At 46.6% G+C, this 17829-nt stretch overlaps 1 protein-coding gene across 1 annotated transcript in view; it reads right to left on the bottom strand.

The window, feature by feature from the left end:
* The window catches only part of LOC139278232 (transcription initiation factor TFIID subunit 4-like), a 350027-nt gene that overhangs the window by 255006 nt on the left and 77192 nt on the right, over positions 1 to 17829 (bottom strand). The window contains exon 10 of the mRNA XM_070896875.1: positions 11715 to 11823. Coding sequence (XP_070752976.1) covers positions 11715 to 11823 — 109 coding nt within the window. The remainder of the gene's footprint in view (positions 1 to 11714; positions 11824 to 17829) is intronic.

Genomic DNA, 17829 nt, shown 5'->3' with positions numbered 1-17829 from the left:
CTCTCTGGGGCAGAGAATTCCACAGATTTACAAACCTCAGAGAAGAAATTCCTGCTCATTTCGGTTTTAAATGGGTGGCCCCTTATTCTGAGTGTCCCCAGCTTCAGTTTCCCCTATGAGTGGAAATATCCTGTCTGCATCCACCTTGTCGAGGCCCCTCATTATCCTATATGTTTTGATAAGATCACACCTCATTCTTCTGAACTCCAATGTGTATAGGCCCAACCTACTCAATCTTTCCTCAAAAGTCAACCCCCTCATCTCCAGAATCAACCTAGTGAACCTTCTCTGAACAGCCTCCAGTGCAAGTATATCCTTCCTTAATAACGGAGACCAAAACTGTACGCAGTACTCCAGGTGTGGCCTCACCAATACCCTGTACAGTTGTATCAGGACTTCTCTGCTTTTATACTCTATCCCCCTTGCAATAAAGGCCAACATTCCATTTGCCTTCCTAATCACTTGCTGTACCTGCATACTGACTTTTTGTGTTTCATGCTCCCTCAAGGTCCCTCTGTACTGCAGCACTTTGCAATTTTTCTCCATTTAAATTATAATTTGCTTTTCTATTTTTTCTGCCAAAGTGGATAACCTCACATTTTCCCACATTATACTCCATCTACCAAATTTTTGCCCACTCATTTAGCCTGTCTATATCCCTTTGCAGATTTTTTGTGTTCTCCTCACAATTTTCTTTCCACCCATCTTTGTATCATCAGCAAACTTGGCTACATTACACTCGGTCCCTTCACCCAAGTCATTAATATGGATTGTAAATAGTTGAGGACCCAGCACTGATCCCTGTTGCACCCCACTAGTTACTGGTTGCCAACCAGAGAATGAACCATTTATCCCTACTCTCTGTTTTCTGTTAGTTAGCCAATCCTCGATCCATGTCAATATATTACCCCCAACCCCGTGAACTTTTATTTTGTGCAGTAACCTTTTATGTGGCACCTTATCGAATGCCTTCTGGAAATCCAAATACGTGACATCTACTGGTTGGTTCCCCCTTATCCATCCTGCTCGTTACATCCTCAAAGAACTCCAGCAAATTTGGCAAACACGATTTCCTTTTCATAAAACCATGCAGACTCTGCTTGATTGAATTATTGCTTTTCCAAATGTCCCGCGACTGCTTCCTTAACAATGGACTCCAGCATTTTCCCAATGATAGATGTTAGGCTAACTGGTCTATAGGTTCCTGCTTTTTGTCTGCCTCCTTTTTTTAAACAGGAGCGTTACATTTGCGGTTTTCCAATCCACTGGGACCTCCCCAGAATCCAGGGAATTTTGGTAGATTAAGGAGAAAAGAAGCCGGAGGTTATTTTGGTCAGCTTCCGACTTCATATCTGCGCCATTGCTAAGACCGCCTATTTCCACCGCCATAACATCGCCCGTCTGCGCTCCTGCCTCAGCTCATCCGTTGCCGGAGCCTTCATTCGTGTATTGACTATTCCAACACACTGCTGGCTGGCCTCCCCTAATTTCTTACGTGGCTCGATGTCAAATGTTGTTTTATGACACCCCTGTGAAATGCCTTGGGACATTTTACTGCATTAAAGGCACTGGAGAAATATAAGTTGTTGCTGCTCTGGTTCTCCGGGATGGTCCTGGAGTAGTGAGTGGTTTTGGCAGAGGAGAATGAGGTCCCGACAGTGCTTGATGCGGACCAGTTAGGTTTGGTGATGAATGGCTCAAGTCTGCATCTCTTGGGCCTGAGGGAGCGAAGGTGGGGGCCATGCCAAGGGGAATCAACCAGGATAGAACTAGAGTGAGGGTATTAGTAGGGACAAGGGCATCAAAAGTGGAGGTGAGGGAGTGGTTTAGCAGATCAAAGCTGAATGGAGGGCCAAAGGACAGGCAGTTCTGAGTGGCCCGGGCCGAGAGTTTGCTCCAGTGCCGGACACAGGGGGAAGTAGAGGTCGGAAGGGGGTAAAAGGAAGTGGTTGGAGATGGCCTTGTCTGTGATTGAGTCGATGGGAGCAGAGGTGCCACGGGAGATGGTAAGGTCAATGGAGGGAGGGCTGTGAATGTGGGTAGGAGAGTTTATATGAAGGGAGAGGCGGAGTGGCCAATGGGACGGGAAAGAGGCTTGAGAGATTAGTTCCCAGCGGGTGGGCTGGGCAGGAAGGTAATTGAGAAAGGAGGATGGGGCAGTTGGGGGTTGCTGCTCGCAAGGAGACAGCAGCCAATGACTCGATGAGCTCGTTGGAGAATGTTGACAGGGGCACAGAGGGTAACTGTGGCTTTTCAAAGGGGGAATCAAGACTCAGATGCGTCAAGAGAGTCGGATGGCAGAGGAACAGTGATGGGTCGGTGCAGGGATTGGAGGGGGAGGGGAGCAAAGGAACTGAGAGGGGAGAAATGGAAGGTGGCATCACTGGGTGACAAGAAGGGGAGGAGAGAAGGGTCCAAGAGTAAAAAAAAACAAAGGAGAAATCAGCTCAGGTCCAAGGTAGCAGCCAAAATGCACAGACGAACGGGCACAGGGGGAATGCAGGTCACCTGGCATGACAGATATTAGGAGTGACACATCCTGGTCATAAACAGAGGACAGATGGAGACAATACGAGAGAGAGTCCAAAGTTGGAATCAGAGGTCTTGTGGTGGAATGAAAAGGTGAAACCTCCAACAATGCAGCACTGAAGTGCCAGCCTAAATTAAGTGCTCACATCCTGGAGTAGGGATTTGAACCCACAACCTTCTGACTCGGCTGGCAATACACTTGCCGCCGACATGCAAAAGTGACATTCAAACAACACTGATGTAGTGAACGTGAAATAAGTGGTCGTTTGGCTGAGTTATACAGGCATCCAGATCTTACAATAATCAAGGAAACTGATTATGTAAAGAGACATTGAGACCAGAGGACATCAGAAGCTAACTAAGCCACGGGCTGAAGCCGACAGAAGGAGCAACAACACACTTCGGGCTGTAGACTGCCAGCTAGTGTGAGGATCACTCCACAGAACAATTCAAAAACAGGCAGCTCATGAATACACTGCAGGGAAGAGGAGAAAGTGTGGAACAAGCACATATCTTTCACCCTAAACCATTTAAGCTCCTGAAGGAAAGTTCTGTATTAATACAACAACAGCCCGCAATTATATAGCGCCGAGTAAAAGGTCCCAAGGCGCTTGACAAGACTGTTATCAGAAAAAATATGGCACCGAGCCACATAATTAGATATTAGGAATAGTGACCAAAAGCTGGGTCAAAGAGGTAGGTTTTGAGGAGCGTCTTAAAGGAAGAAAGAGAGTCGGAGAGCTTTAGGGAGGGAGTTCCAGAGCTTTGGGACTCGGCAGCTGAAGGCACGGCCACTGATGGTGGAACGATGGCAATCGGGGATGCACAAGAGGCCAGCATTGGAATAACGCAAAGATCTCGGAGGGTTGTAGGCAAGGTTGCACGGGACCTACAGATCACTGCACGGGTGTAAAGGTTATATTGGTTGTTGGGTTGGAGGAAGTTATAGAGATACGGAGAAGCGAGGCTTCGCAGGGCTTTGGACACTGGGAAGATCATTTTAAATTTGAGGCGTTGCCGCACTGGGAGTAGGTCATACTTCCTGAACTACCTTCATAAGTCCACTATTCAACCCTGGCCTGTTGCTCCCTAAAAAGCAGAGGAACCATCTTCTCCCATGGATGGAAAATGGAAACTAAACTCGTGCCTTTCAGGCCCTCGGGATCTTCCACAGCCAATTAATTCAGTTTTGAATTCTGGGCACTATTGTTGTGGAGGCAAATGCAGCAGCCAATCAGTGCACAGCACAATCCCTCAAATGCAGTCAAGATGAAAGAGCACTTCATCTCATTTTGGTGGTATTGGTTGAAGGAGGAATCTTGGCCAGGACACCTGTACTTCTCTGAATAGTACCACGGGATTTCTAACGTCCATCTGAACCAGCAGGCAGTTTAACCTCTCATCCAGAAAGGTACTAATTATCTCAGTCTTTTCCCAATCATACCCCCAAACAAGCTTAATTTCCAGTTCCTTTCTGAAGAAGATAACCTATGCAGCATGAATCACTTCTGCTGGATGTCTGCTACACATATCAGCTGATCTGTGGGACAAAATACAGGTTGAATCTCTCCAGTCCGGCACTCTCGGGACTTGACCGGCGCCAGAACAGAGAATTTGACAAACCACGGGGGGGTAATGCTGAGCCTAGCCTTACCAGTACCTGAAGACAGCGCCCGGGCTCCTGAACTTGTCCACCAGGCTCCGACTGCGAAACTCGCGCCTCGCGCCCTCTCTCCATGCTGGTTTGCTGTTCTTTTATTTTTTATGGTCGTATCGACCCGCAGACAACCCCGGACCCCAGACCCTCCGCTCCCGTCGCTCCCCCCCCCACCCCCCCGGACCCTCTACCTCCCACCGCCGCCCCCGGACCCGTCCCACCCTCGGCCACACCCCACATTGCTCACGCTCCAGGTATGGGACTGATGCTGAACCACGGGTAGTGCCAGATCAGAGAGTGCCGGACTGGAGGTACAACCCATACAACTCTGCTGATTTATTGTCTCATTTGTCCTCGATTGCTGTGCCCCAATTCAAAATCAAATAGGCACCTTAAATCTACAGCTGTTGCACTTCAGAAACCTGGATCATAGCTTTGTTCATCATCTCTCTCCTCTGAGTTCACTTCCCTCCTATCCTCCCTCAATCTCTCCCTCCACATAAACTCCCCCTACCCATATTCACAGCCATCCACTTGACCTTGCCATCTCTCGCGGCCTCGACACCCTCACTGTGTACACCCTCGTGTCACTCTCCATTTACATCTCTCTTCCCCTCCCAACCTGACTTCCTTCTGCGTTCACCCCTGAAAAAAACCTCCACAATTCACTTACAACTGTACTTTCAAAATCCAGGCTGTCGAGCCTTTTTGGCCCTTCATTCACCACATTCCTGCAGCAACCAATCAGCAACCACACTCTCACCTCCACCTTGGATGCCCCAATCCCCATTAATCCCCCTCACCCTCGTCGTTCCCCCTGGTATGGCCCTCATTTTAAGTGCAGGGGACACAGACTTGAACATATGAGGGGCACAACTGGTTTAGCTTCTCATTGCCAGATCTGGCTGGAACAAATATACCACGATCAGGTCTTGCACTCCTCTGCCTAAACTCCTGGAATGCAAAGATAATCCCCAGGAGAGAGAAAATAGAGTATGAGAGGAAGCTTGCTGGGAACATAAAAACTGACTGCAAAAGCTTCTATAGATATGTGAAGAGAAAAAGATGAGTGAAGACAAACGTAGGTCCCTTGCAGTCAGATTCAGGTGAATTTATAACGGGGAACAAAGAAATGGCACACCAATTGAACAAATACTTTGGTTCTATCTTCACGAAGGAAGACACAAATAACCTTCCGGAAATACTAGGGGACCGAGGGTCTAGTGAGAAGGAGGAACTAAAGGAAATCCTTATTCGGCGGGAAATTGTGTTAGCGAAATTGATGGGATTGATGGCCTGCATCCCAGAGTACTTAAGGAACTAGCCCTCAAAATAGTGGATGCATTGGTGATCATTTTCCAACAGTCTATCAACTCTGGGTCAGTTCCTATGGACTGGAGGGTAGCTAATGTAACACCACTTTTAAAAGGGAGGGAAAGAGAAAGTGGGTAATTATAGACCGGTTAACCTGACATCAGTAGTGGAATCAATTATCAAAGATGAAATAGCAGCACATTTGGAAAGCAGTGATGGGATCGATCCAAGTCAGCATGGATTTATGAAAGGGAAATCCTGCTTGACAAACATTCTAGAATTTTTTGAGGATGTAACTGGTAGAGTGGACAAGGGAGAACCAGTGAATGTGGTGTATTTGGACTTTCAAAAGGCTTTTGACAAGGTCCCACACAAGAGATTGGTGTGCAAAATTAAAGCACATGGTATTGGGGGTAGTGTGCTGACGTGGATAGAGAACTGGTTTGCAGATAGGAAGCAGAGAGTCGGGATAAACGGGTCCTTTGCAGAATGGCAGGCAGTGACTAGTGGGGTGCCGCAGGGCTCAGTGCTGGGACCCCAGCTATTTACAATATACATTAATGATTTGGATGAGGGAATTGAGTGTAATATCTCCAAGTTTGCAGATGACACTAAGCTGGGTGGCGGTGTGAGCTGTGAGGAGGATACTAAAAGGCTGAAGGGTGACTTGGACAGGTTAGGTGAGTGGGCAAATGCATGGCAGATGCAGTCTAATGTGGATATATGTGAGGTTATCCACTTTGGTGGCAAAAACACGAAGGCAGAATATTATCTGAATGGCGGCAGATTAGGAAAAGGGGAGGTGCAACGAGACCTGGGTGTCATGGTACATCAGTCATTGAAAGTTGGCATGCAGATACAGCAGGCGGTGAAGAAGGCAAATGGTATGTTGGCCTTCATAGCTAGGGGATTTGAGTATAGGAGCAGGGCGGTCTTACTGCAGTTGTACAGGGCCTTAATGAGGCCTCACCTGGAATATTGTGTTCAGTTTTGGTCTCCTAATCTGAGGAAGGACGTTCTTGCTATTGAGGGAGTGCAGTGAAGGTTTACCAGACTGATTCCCGGGATGGCAGGACTGACATATGAGGAGAGACTGGATCGACTGGGCCTGTATTCACTGGTGTTTAGAAAGATGAAAGGGGATCTCATAGAAACATGTAAAATTCTGACGGGACTGGACAGGTTAGATGCAGGAAGAATGCTCCCGATGTTGGGAAAGTCCAGAACCAGGGGACTTAATCTAAGGATAAGGGGTAAACCATTTAGGACTGAGATGAGGAGAAACTTCTTCACTCAGAGAGTTGTTAACCTGTGGAATTCCCTACCGCAGAGAGTTGTTGATGCCAGTTCATTGGATATATTTAAGAGGGAGTTAGATGTGGCCTTTACGGCCAAAGGGATCAAGGGGTATGGAGAGAAAGCAGGAACGGGGTACTGAGGTGAATGATCAGCCATGATCTTATTGAATGGTGGTGCAGTCTCGAAGGGCCAAATGGCCTACTCCTGCACCTATTTTCTATGTTTCTATACTACAGTTTCTCAAACCCCTCTCCCCTGCCTCCTCCACCCTCATCTTCAGCAAGAAGTGCAAGGAGCTCTTGAACGACTTTGTCACTAACACTGAGACCATCCGTTCAACTGCTGCTTCCCTCCCGTCCCCTAGCCCGCCAGGCCAAACTTCCTCTCAGGTTCCCTCCTGCCCAAGCGCTGAACTCGCATCTTCCTCCAGTTTCTCTCCAAGCTCACCTTGTTCATGAGACACACTTCCTGCTCCCGCGACCCTATTCCCAGCAAACTGCTAACTTCCTTCTCCAGCTCCCATGTTCGCCAACGGTTGTCTCCCCTCAGGTACTGTCCACTTCTCCTTCAAATCTGCTGTCACCACCCCTCTCCTCAAAAAATCAACACTTGACCCCTGACACTGCAAACTACCACCCCGTCTCCAACCTCCCTTTCCTCTCCAAAGTCCTTGAACATGCTGTCATCCCAAATCCGTGCCTATCTTTCCCGGAACTCCATGTTTGAAACCCTCCCATCAAGCTTCCGTGCCTGCCACAGTACCGAACCGGCTCTTATCAAAGTCGCAAATGACATCCTATTTGACTGTGACCATGGTAAATTATCCCTCCTACAGCCTTTGACACTTGACCACACCCACTTTCGCCAACACCTCTCTACCATCGTCCAGCTGGGTGGGACTACACTCGCCTGGTTCCATTCTTATCTATCCAATCGTCGCCAGAGAATCACCTGCAACGGCTTCTCTTCCCGCTCCTGCATCGCTACCTCTGGTTTCCCCCCCCCCGCCCCACCCAAGGATCTATCCTTGGCTCCCTCCTATTTCTCATCCATATGCTGCCCCTTGGCGACATCATCCAAAAACACAGCGTCAGTTTCCACATGTACGCTGACCTCACCACCACTTCTCTCAACCCCTTCACGGTCTCGAAATTGTCAAACAACTTGTTCGACATCCATTACTGGATGAGCAGAAATTTCCTCCAACTAAATACCGGGAAGACGGAAGTCATTGCCTTTGGTCCCCGCCACAAACTCCATCCCTCTGCCTGGCAACTGTCTGAGGCTGAGCTAGACTGTTCGCAACCTTGGTGTCATATTTGATCCCGAGATGACCTTCCGATCACACATCCATGCCACTCAGACCGCCTATTTCCACCATCGTCGCCCGACTCCGCCCCTGTCTCAAGCTCATCAGCTGCTGAAACCATCATCCATGACTTTGTTACTTCTAGACGTGACTATTCCAACACACTTCTAGTCAGCCTTACCATCTTCCACGCTCCATGAACCTAAGCTCATCCAAAACTCTGCTACCCATATCCTCGCTCACCCACCACCCCTCGCTGACCGACATTGGCTACGGGTTTAGTAACGCCTCGATTTTAAAAATTCTCGTCCTGATTTTCAATTCCCTCCATAGCCTTGCCTCTCTCCATCACTAATCCCCCGCCCCCCCCTTCAAGATATCTGCACTCCTCTAATTCTGCCCTCTTGAGCATCCCGAATTATAATCGCTCAACCATTGGTGGCCGAGCCTTCAGCTCTGGCCGGGCCCCAAGCTCTGGAACTCCCTCCTAAACCTCTCCGCCTCTCTAACTCTTTTTCTAATTTAAGACGCTCCTTAAAACCTACCTCTTTGACCAAGCTTTTGGTTATCGGCCCTAATATCTCATGTGGCAAGGTGTCAATTTTGTTTGATAACGCTCCTCTGAAGCGCCTTGGGACGTTTTAATAGGTTAAAGGAGCTATATAAATACAAGTTGTTGTAGCTTAGCCCATTTCCTCAAGGAATGATACAAGTGACTCCTCATAACTTTTGTGGTCCCCTCTTTCTCTGAGCATCATTGTCTTTTTGAAGTTAGGAACTGAGAGGATATTCTCATCAGGAAAGGCTGAACAGGTTGGTCAACAGAGAAAGCGGAGGGGTGACCCGATAGAGGTCTTTAAGCTTAAGATTAAGAAAGGATTTGATAGACGTAGAGAAGATGTTTTCAATTATGGGAGAATCGAATACTTGAGGACATAAATATGAGACAGTCATAATAAATCCAATGGAGAATTCAGGAGAAACACCTTCACCCAGAGAGTGATGAGAATGTGGAACTCGCTGCCACAGGGAGGGGTTGAGGCGAATAGAATAGATGGACTGAAGGGGAAGCTGGATAAACACATGAGGGAGAAAGGAACAGAGGGATATGGTGATGGGGATTAGATGGAGAGGGATGGGAGGAGGTTCATGTAGAGCATAAACACCGGCATAGACCAGTTGGGTCAAATGGCCTTTTTCTGTGCTGTGGACTTGATGTAATTCTCTATGTCCGAAATCTTGCCCTCAGCAGTCACAAGATGTTCTCTTGACTTATAGTAAAATGCCCTCAAGATGGTCCCTAGTATTTGATTAGCTGCGTTAATTGCAGTTTCACATTAACTGAAAACTACCGATCAATAATCACATGCCAATTGGTTTCTTTCTCCACTGTTGCCACTGCATATTCATTCATTGCATGGACATACCTGCTGTGATCTTACATTATCTCCATTCAAATCAATCGCCCAACCCGCACCTCTTCCTTTTAAGTGGGTCAGATCAAGCTATGTCCACTTGGACTGTGAAAATACCCAGCAGTAACAAATTCTATCCTTCCAAAACTGGGTCATAGCTACAGAATATTTTCATCCGTACATCAGTATTCTGAAGGGAATGAAAGTAGTAGCCTGTATTTCTACAGCAACCTATTGTGTCCTCAACATGTCCCAAAGTGCATCATATTCAAAGAAGTATTTTTGAAATGCAGGCACTGTCAGGCAAGGTACTGACTGGTGGTATTGGAAGCAATTTGAGGGACGAAGGTTATTACACAATAACATCCAACAACTTGTAGTTATATAGCGCCTTTAAAACATTTAAGCGTCTCAAAGCACTTCACAGGGATGTTATCAGATAAAAGTTGACAAGGACATTAAAATGTGTTCACACAAATGCAATGCAATGAAGAAGCTGGGCAACTTTTATCCTCAGAGAAGTGATTGACAAGAGATTATAGGATGGTGTCATCAAGAAGGGGGGTCAATCAATTTGCCTAAAGCGCCACTCTGCATTCAACGTGTACTGTACCTGCCCTGGGGGTGTTTGATGGGACAGTGTAGAGGAGCTTTACTCTGTATCTAACCTCGTGCTGTACCTCCCCTGGGAGTGTTTGATGGGACAATGTAGAGGGAACTTTACTCTGTATCTAACCCTGTGCTGTACCTGCCCTGGGAGTGTTTGATGGGACAGTGGAGAGGGAACTTTACTCTGTATCTAACCCTGTGCTGTACCTGCCCTGGGAGTGTTTGATGGGACAGTGTAGAGGGAACTTTACTCTGTATCTAACCCTGTGCTGTACCTGCCCTGGGAGTGTTTGATGGGACAGTGTAGAGGGAGCTTTACTCTGTATCTAACCCCGTGCTGTACCTGCCCTGGGAGTGTTTGATGGGACAGTGTAAAGGGAGCTTTACTCTGTGTCTCCTTTCGAAAATCCGATCATTTTCTTGGGTCTGCCGTCTCATAAAACCTGCCAAAAAAAATCTGCCTACACCTGGCCCATGTGTGATGCTGGTCATCCGGCAACACAAGGTGCTGGGCAGGTGGGAGGGGCCGGTTGGGAGATTCTCCTTCTGTCACTGAGTGCTTTTTGCCTTTCACTCGGCCACTGCTCCCGACTGCCAGGGCGACTCACCGTGCTGGGGAGAAGGCAGATGAGCACCGATGTGAACACTATCTCTACCCGACTACGGTTCATGTGCCTCGCAGCATGGAACCCTCCTGTACATTAAAATGGGGCGCTGTGCATTTTATTTCCTCAACCTGCTGTCAGTCCTCACAGGATCAAAACTTCAGGCACTGTGACTTGCGTTGATGCAACGTCACAGAGCAAACTGACAACCAGGTTCCGGAGGAGGGGAAAAATTATTAACACCTTTGTAGCAATATAACATTATGGACAAGTTAACAACACAAGCATTATAGGCTTGGTTTTTTTTTGTTGAATTTTGCCACTGCTGCAGCAGCCAATTTGCCTCGGAGCCACTAACAAATTCTGCACACATGCTGTGAGCGGCTAGGACCAGTCAGCAGTCGGAGGATTAATACAGGTTACTGGCTGGATGCCTTTGGGCCCAACTCGCAGACGCTGTTTTGGCCGCAGGAGAGGTCAAAGGTTCAAATGCAAATTAGGTCCAGACTGCGTTTCTTTGTCAGAAGCATTCCAACTGCAACAAATTTGCTTTTGTTTTTCGAGCGCTCTCCTCACATTAAAGTTTCCAATTATTTCAAAATTCACAATGGCACATTCTCCTCCATTGACCTTGAATGTAAAAAATATCAAAAACTTAAGGACAGCTATTAAAAACAGCAAAAGCTAAAAAAAAATAGAAGTACTGCTCGCAAGGAGTTATGCCTGTGACAGATTAATTACCGAACTTACTAAAGATTTATCGATTTATCAGTCAAGGCCTTAAGCGCATTTCCCCAAGAGAGGACATTAGTAATACCAAATAAGCTTCTTCAGATTAATATATTCCGTGCATGAACTTGCTGCGATCGAACAGTTGTTGAGCAAGCTCATCGGATGCTGCCCTCTTGTGTACAACTGCAAGCTTCTCCCCATCCATCTCCGGACATTCCTTAAATGAGAATCACAGCCTCTCTTACCTGAAAGAGCCAGCTCCAGGGTCGTTGAGCTTGTTTTTCTGATTGGCGGAGACCTGGAGCAGTGAACCCGTGAGACCTTTGCTTCCTTGCAGCAACGCCGCCTTCCCCACTGCGGAAAGAAAGCAAGACGTGCGTTGTTGTGGCGCCTTATCACATCGCTCACGGCCAATGGAATACTTTGGAAGTGGGTGACCGTTGTGAAAGGCCCGATCCCATCAACAGCAACAGTTGAACAGCCATCTTACTCCCAGTCTCCTTCAAAGCAAAAATAACTGCTGGTGTAAGCTAGCCAAACCCGTTTCTGGTGGTGTTGGCCGAGGGAAGGTCGGCGAAAGTTGGCCAAGACGGGGAGTCAGGACTGTTGGCCGTGGGGTTGGGTGGGGTGATCCGGAATGTTGGCCATGGCAGGGTTGCCTGGAAAGTTGGTTGTGGAGGGGAAGCGGGAATGTTGGCCGTGAAGGGGAAGCGGGAATGTTGGCCGTGGAGGGGAATCGGGAATGTTGGCCGTGGAGGGGAGGGGAGGCGGGAATGTTGGCCGTGGAGGGGAGGCGAGAATGTTGGCCGTAGAGGGGAATCGGGAATGTTGGCCGTGGAGGGGAGGCGAGAATGCTGGCCGTAGAGGGGAAGCGGGAATGTTGGCCGTGAAGGGGAATCGAGAATGTTGGCCGTGGAGGGGAATCGGGAATGTTGGCCGTGGAGGGGAGGCAGGAATGTTGGCCATGGAGGGGAGGGGAGGCGGGAATGTTGGCCGTAGAGGGGAATCGGGAATGTTGGCCGTGGAGGGGAAGCGGGAATGTTGGCCGTGAAGGGGAAGCGGGAATGTTGGCCGTGGAGGGGAGGCAGGAATGTTGGCCGTGGAGGGGAGGCAGGAATGTTGGCCGTGGAGGGGAATCGGGAATGTTGGCCTTGGAGGGGAGGCGGGAATGTTGGCCGTGGAAGTGGGTCGAGAATGTTGGCCGGTGGGGCTGGGGGAGGGGACAAGTCGGGAGATGATGGTCGTTTGAGGAGGTGGGTGAGAGTCGGGAATATCGGGAGTGTGGCGGGGGGGTGGGTGGGGGGGTGAAAGAGTTGGGAATGTTAGTTGTGGGGGAGTCGGGAATGGTGACCATAGGTGGGGGGGAATGTTGGACAGAATACTGGAAGACTCTGCTCTTCTTCGAATAGTGCCATGGGATCTTTAACGTCCACCTGAAACACTGAGCCAGACAGATGGGGTGAGAACTCGGTCAATACAGCAACTCGCAGTTTTGCACTGGAGTGTCCACCTAAATCAGGTGCTGATTTGGGCTTGAACCCACACCCTCTGGCACCAAGATGAAAGCACCACCAACTGTGCTGAGCTGCATCTAACCAGAAACACAGTCACCAACAACCTGATTCACACAACGTCCCTCAACAACTGTTCTTTGGAGAGAGACACCTCATTACAGCATTTTTTGCATTTTCTTTTTCTAGTTATCTGTGTCATCCATCCCTGCTACTGCTTCTCCAAAGTTGGGTTCCCAAGCAAGGCCAGGAACATCTGTCTCTTGCTCTCTAGCTTCTACTCCCTGCAGCTAAAACCAAGAAGTCACGGTGCAGAGGATCGCAGTGATATAAGCCCTCAGCCTCAGACTTCACGTGCATCGCAATACCAGCTGAAACAGCTGGTTCTTCACAAGAGATTATATTGAAGTGTTCTGAGGACAGGAACCATCACTCCATTCCATTGCAGTAATGATTACCTGACCATAGTTTTCTACTTTCATCTCGGGTCTTAAATCGGATTAAAAATTCTTTCCGAAATTATGGCAACAGCTTCCTGCTCCAGGCCTCCTTGTGCAGCTCCCAGGTTACCTCTAAGATTCAGAAGACTGGTGTCCAGTGTTGGATTTAAGACTTCCAAAAGGGGGAGGACAAGCTGGTGCAGTGATTACAGTCTGCCCCTAGCATGATTTTCAATATATATATATATATTTTGAATATATTGCAAGCACAACACTAACAGCCCATAGGCTTTTATTACATTGACTGACATGTCTGTCAAATTGGCACCACTTGGGAGTCTTACTGTGAACCTTGTACAGTTGGACATCCAGCTGGATCTGATGGTTTTGGCACAAGCCCATCGAAAGTGCTTACCATATTTCCCAACTAAGCGGCTGTGCACATTGAACTTACAGCCCACTGTACCCGTGCCAGTGCAATGACTGGAACTACCACAATAAGCCCATTTCCCTGCTCTCTCCTCGCATGGTTCAGACCCCGCCATCTGCCAACGCTATCTTTTTAAAAGGTATGGTTACATTGTATTTACAGCACAGAAACAAGCCATTCGGCCCAACAGTTCTGTGTCGGCGTTTGTGCTCCACACGAGTCTGCTCCCATGCTACTTCATCACACCATACCCTTCTATTCAACTGGGTTAAAGATATCTTCTCGCGGCTGGAGAAGAACTGGAGTGGGAAGGGGAGGATCCAGTTGTCGTGGTCCATGCAGGAACCAACGAGATAGGTAGAACTAGCAATGAGGTTCTGCTGAGAAAGTTTGAGGAGTTGGGGTCCAAATTAAAAAGCAGAACCTCAAAGGTAATAATCTCTGGATTGTTACCTCAGCCACGTGCTAATTGGCATAGGGATAAGCAGGTTAGAAGGTTAAATGTGTGGCTCAAAGAGATGTGGGCGACAGGGGTTTCAGTTCTTGGGGCTCCGACATCAGTACTGGGGAAAGAGGGAGCTCTTCCATTGGGACGGGCACCACTTTCCTGGCGAATCGAATAACTAGGGCAGTATACAGGGCTCTAAATGAATGAAGGGAGGGTGCGAGGATTCAGGAAAGAGTAAATTTAAAAGCAGCAAGAGAAATGACAAGGCTCTAGAGCAGAGCAGAGTTTTGGGTAAAAATAAGCAGAGTGGGTCAGGAAGGGACAGGGACAGTAACAAAGGTCACAGGGCATCATTGACTAAGGTGACATCAGGGAAAAATAGAAAAAAGTCAAAGCTAAAGGCACAATTTCTGAATGTGCGAAGCATTCGCAACAAAACAGATTAATTAATAGTGCAGATAGAAATTAATAGGTTTGATCTAATAGCCATTACGGAGACGTGGTTGCAAAGTGAGCAAGGTTGGGAACTAAATATTCCAGGATACTTAACTTTTAGAAGAGACAGGCAAAATGGAAAAAGAGAGGAAGGGTAGCCCTGGTAATAAAGGATGGGATAAGGACAGTAGAGAGAAAGGATCTTAGCTCGGAAAATCAAGAAGTAGACTCAGTTTGGATGGAGCTAATAAACAGCAAGGGGCAGAAAACATTGGTGGGAGTTGTTTATAGGAAACAGTAGTTGTAATGTAGGGCAGAGTATAAATCAAGAAATTAGAGGTGTATGTACCAAGGGTAATACTGTAATCATGGAGGACGTTAATCTACATATAGACTGGACAAACCAAATTTGCAGTAATGGTGTAGAGGACGAATTCATGGAATGTATACAAGATGGTTTTCTAAATCAATATGTTGAGGAACCAACTAGAGAGCAGGCTATTTTAAATCTAGTATTGTGCAATGAGAAAAGGTTAATTAATAACCTTATAGTAAAGGGACCCTTAGGGAAGAGTGACCATAATATGAGAGAATTTTATATTAAGTTTAAAAGTGATTTACTTAAATCCGAAACTAGGGTCTTAAATCTAAACAAACCAAACATAGAAACATAAACTACGTAGGTTTGAGGGGCGAATGGCTAAGGTAGATTGGGAAACTACATTAAAAGGTATGACGGTAGACAAGCAACGGCTAGCATTTAAAGAATTAATACATAATTTACAACAAATGTGCATTCCTTAAGGCACAAAAACCCCACAGGAAAAGTGGTCCAACCGTAGATAACGAGAGAAGTTAAAGATAGTATTAGATCAAAGGAAGAGGTTATAATGTGGCCAAAAAGAGCAGCAAGTCTGAAGATTGGGGGGATTTTGGAATTCATCAAAGGAGGACCAAGAAATTGATAAAGAAAGGGAAACTAGAATGAGAGTAAACAAGCGAGAGACATAAAAACAGAATGTAAAAGCTTCTATAGGTACCGTATATACTCGCGTATCATGCGACTTTTGAAGACCTAAATTGTAACCTAAATTTGGGGGGTAGCATGATACGCGAGATACAAAATTTGCGGGTGTGAAGTGCTGGCCAAGATTAGGCTGTTAGGCTGTTAAGCAGACCGTATCCACGCTGAATCTCGGCAGGTATCTCTTGGGCTGGATTGCAGCCTCTATTGTCACTTGTACTGTATCTTTGCTGTGGTCTAGAGATCGCCACCCACAACTCCCTCTGAAGTTTGCTGCATTATTAGAGGCTTTAACAATCAAATCTCCATCTATCTCAGCCCATGCTTCTTTTACCCGCAAACACAGTAGAGGCAAATCCGGAGCCTTCATATTCCCTCCCTTCGTCAAGCCAGCTGGAATGATTGCTATATCGGTGTTCGATTCGCGAACAGCTTTCACAACAGAATCCACTCGATGTTTCATGATTCGGTTGTTAAGGTCTGTATTCGATCGTTGTTATGTGTTAGGGGACTTGTTACGTGTTGGGTACTTGTTAAACTTGTTTGAAAGCCGAGCCGAGTGGCATCTGGTATCTCAAAAAAGTGACTCGCATGATACATGAGATATATGATAAAATCATGTTTTGGGGCCGAAAATTTAGGGGTCGCATGATACGCGAGATCGCAGGATACGCGAGTATATACGGTATGTAAAAAGGAAAAGATTAGTGACAGTAAATGTTGGTCCCTTACAGGTTGAGACAGGAGAAATTATAATGGGGAATAAGGAAATGGCAGAGAAATTAAACAAATACTTTCTGTCTGTCTTCACGAAAGAAGACGCAAAAAATCTCCCGGAAATAGTGGAGAACCAAGGGTCTAGCGAGATTGAGGAACTTAAAAAAATTAGCATTGGTTAAAAAAATAGTACTGGAGAAATTAATGTACTTAAGCCAATTGAAAACGGTTGTCATATTCCAAAATTCCATAGATTCTAGAATGGTTCCCATGGTTCAGCAGCAAATGTAAAAAAAAAGGAGAGAGAAAATTAGGAACTACAGACGAGTTACCCTGACATCAGTAGTAGAGAAAATGCTAGAATCTATTATTAAGGACGTGGAAACAGGACACTTAGAAAATAATAATAGGATTGGGCAGAGTTAATACGGATTTATGAAAGGGCAACCATGTTTGACAAATCTGTCTTTGAGTTTGTAACTAGCAGAATAGATAAGGGGAGAATCAGTGGATGTGGTGTATTTGGATTTTCAGAAGGCATTCGATAAGGTGCCACACAAGAGGTTATTGAACAAAATTAGGGCTCATGGGATTGGGGGTAATATACTAGCATGGATCGAGGATTGGTTCACGGACAGAAAACACAGAGTAGGAATAAATGGGTAATTTCCTGCTTGGCAGGCTGTAACTAGTGGGGTATCGCAGGGATCAGTGCTTGGGCCTCAGCTATTCACAATATATTTCAATGATGAGGATGAGGGGACCAAATGTAATATATCCAAGTTTGCTGATGTTACAAAGCTAGGTGGGAATGTAAGTTGTGAGGAAGATGCAAAGAGACTTCAAGGGGATATAGACAGGCTAAGTGTGGGCAAGAACATGGCAAATGGAATATAATGTGGAGAAATATGAAGTTATCCACTTTGGTAGGAAAAATAGAAAAAGAGTATTTTTTAAATGGTGAGAGATTGGAAAATGTTGGTGTTCAAAGAGACCTGGGTGTCCTTGTACACCAATCACTGAAAGTTAACACGCAGGTACAGCAAGCAATTAAGAAAGCAAATGGTATGTTGGTCTTTATTACAAGAGGATTTGAGAACAAGAGTAAAGATGTCTTATTTCAATTATATAGTGCCCTAGTGAGACCACACCTGGAATATTGTGAAAAGCTTTGGTCTCCTTACCTAAGGAAGGATATGCTTGCCTTAGGGGGAGTGCAATGAAGGTTCACCAGATTGATTCTTGAGATGTAGGGATTGTCCTATGAGGAGAGATTGAGTGGACTTGCCTATATTTTCTAGAGTTTCGAAAAATGAGAGGTGATCTCACTGAAATATACAACATTCTTACAGGGC

This window comes from Pristiophorus japonicus, chromosome 13 (assembly GCF_044704955.1).
Source record: "Pristiophorus japonicus isolate sPriJap1 chromosome 13, sPriJap1.hap1, whole genome shotgun sequence".
In the NCBI taxonomy this organism is placed as follows: Eukaryota; Metazoa; Chordata; class Chondrichthyes; family Pristiophoridae; genus Pristiophorus; species Pristiophorus japonicus.
This window is presented reverse-complemented; position numbering and strand designations above follow the sequence as displayed.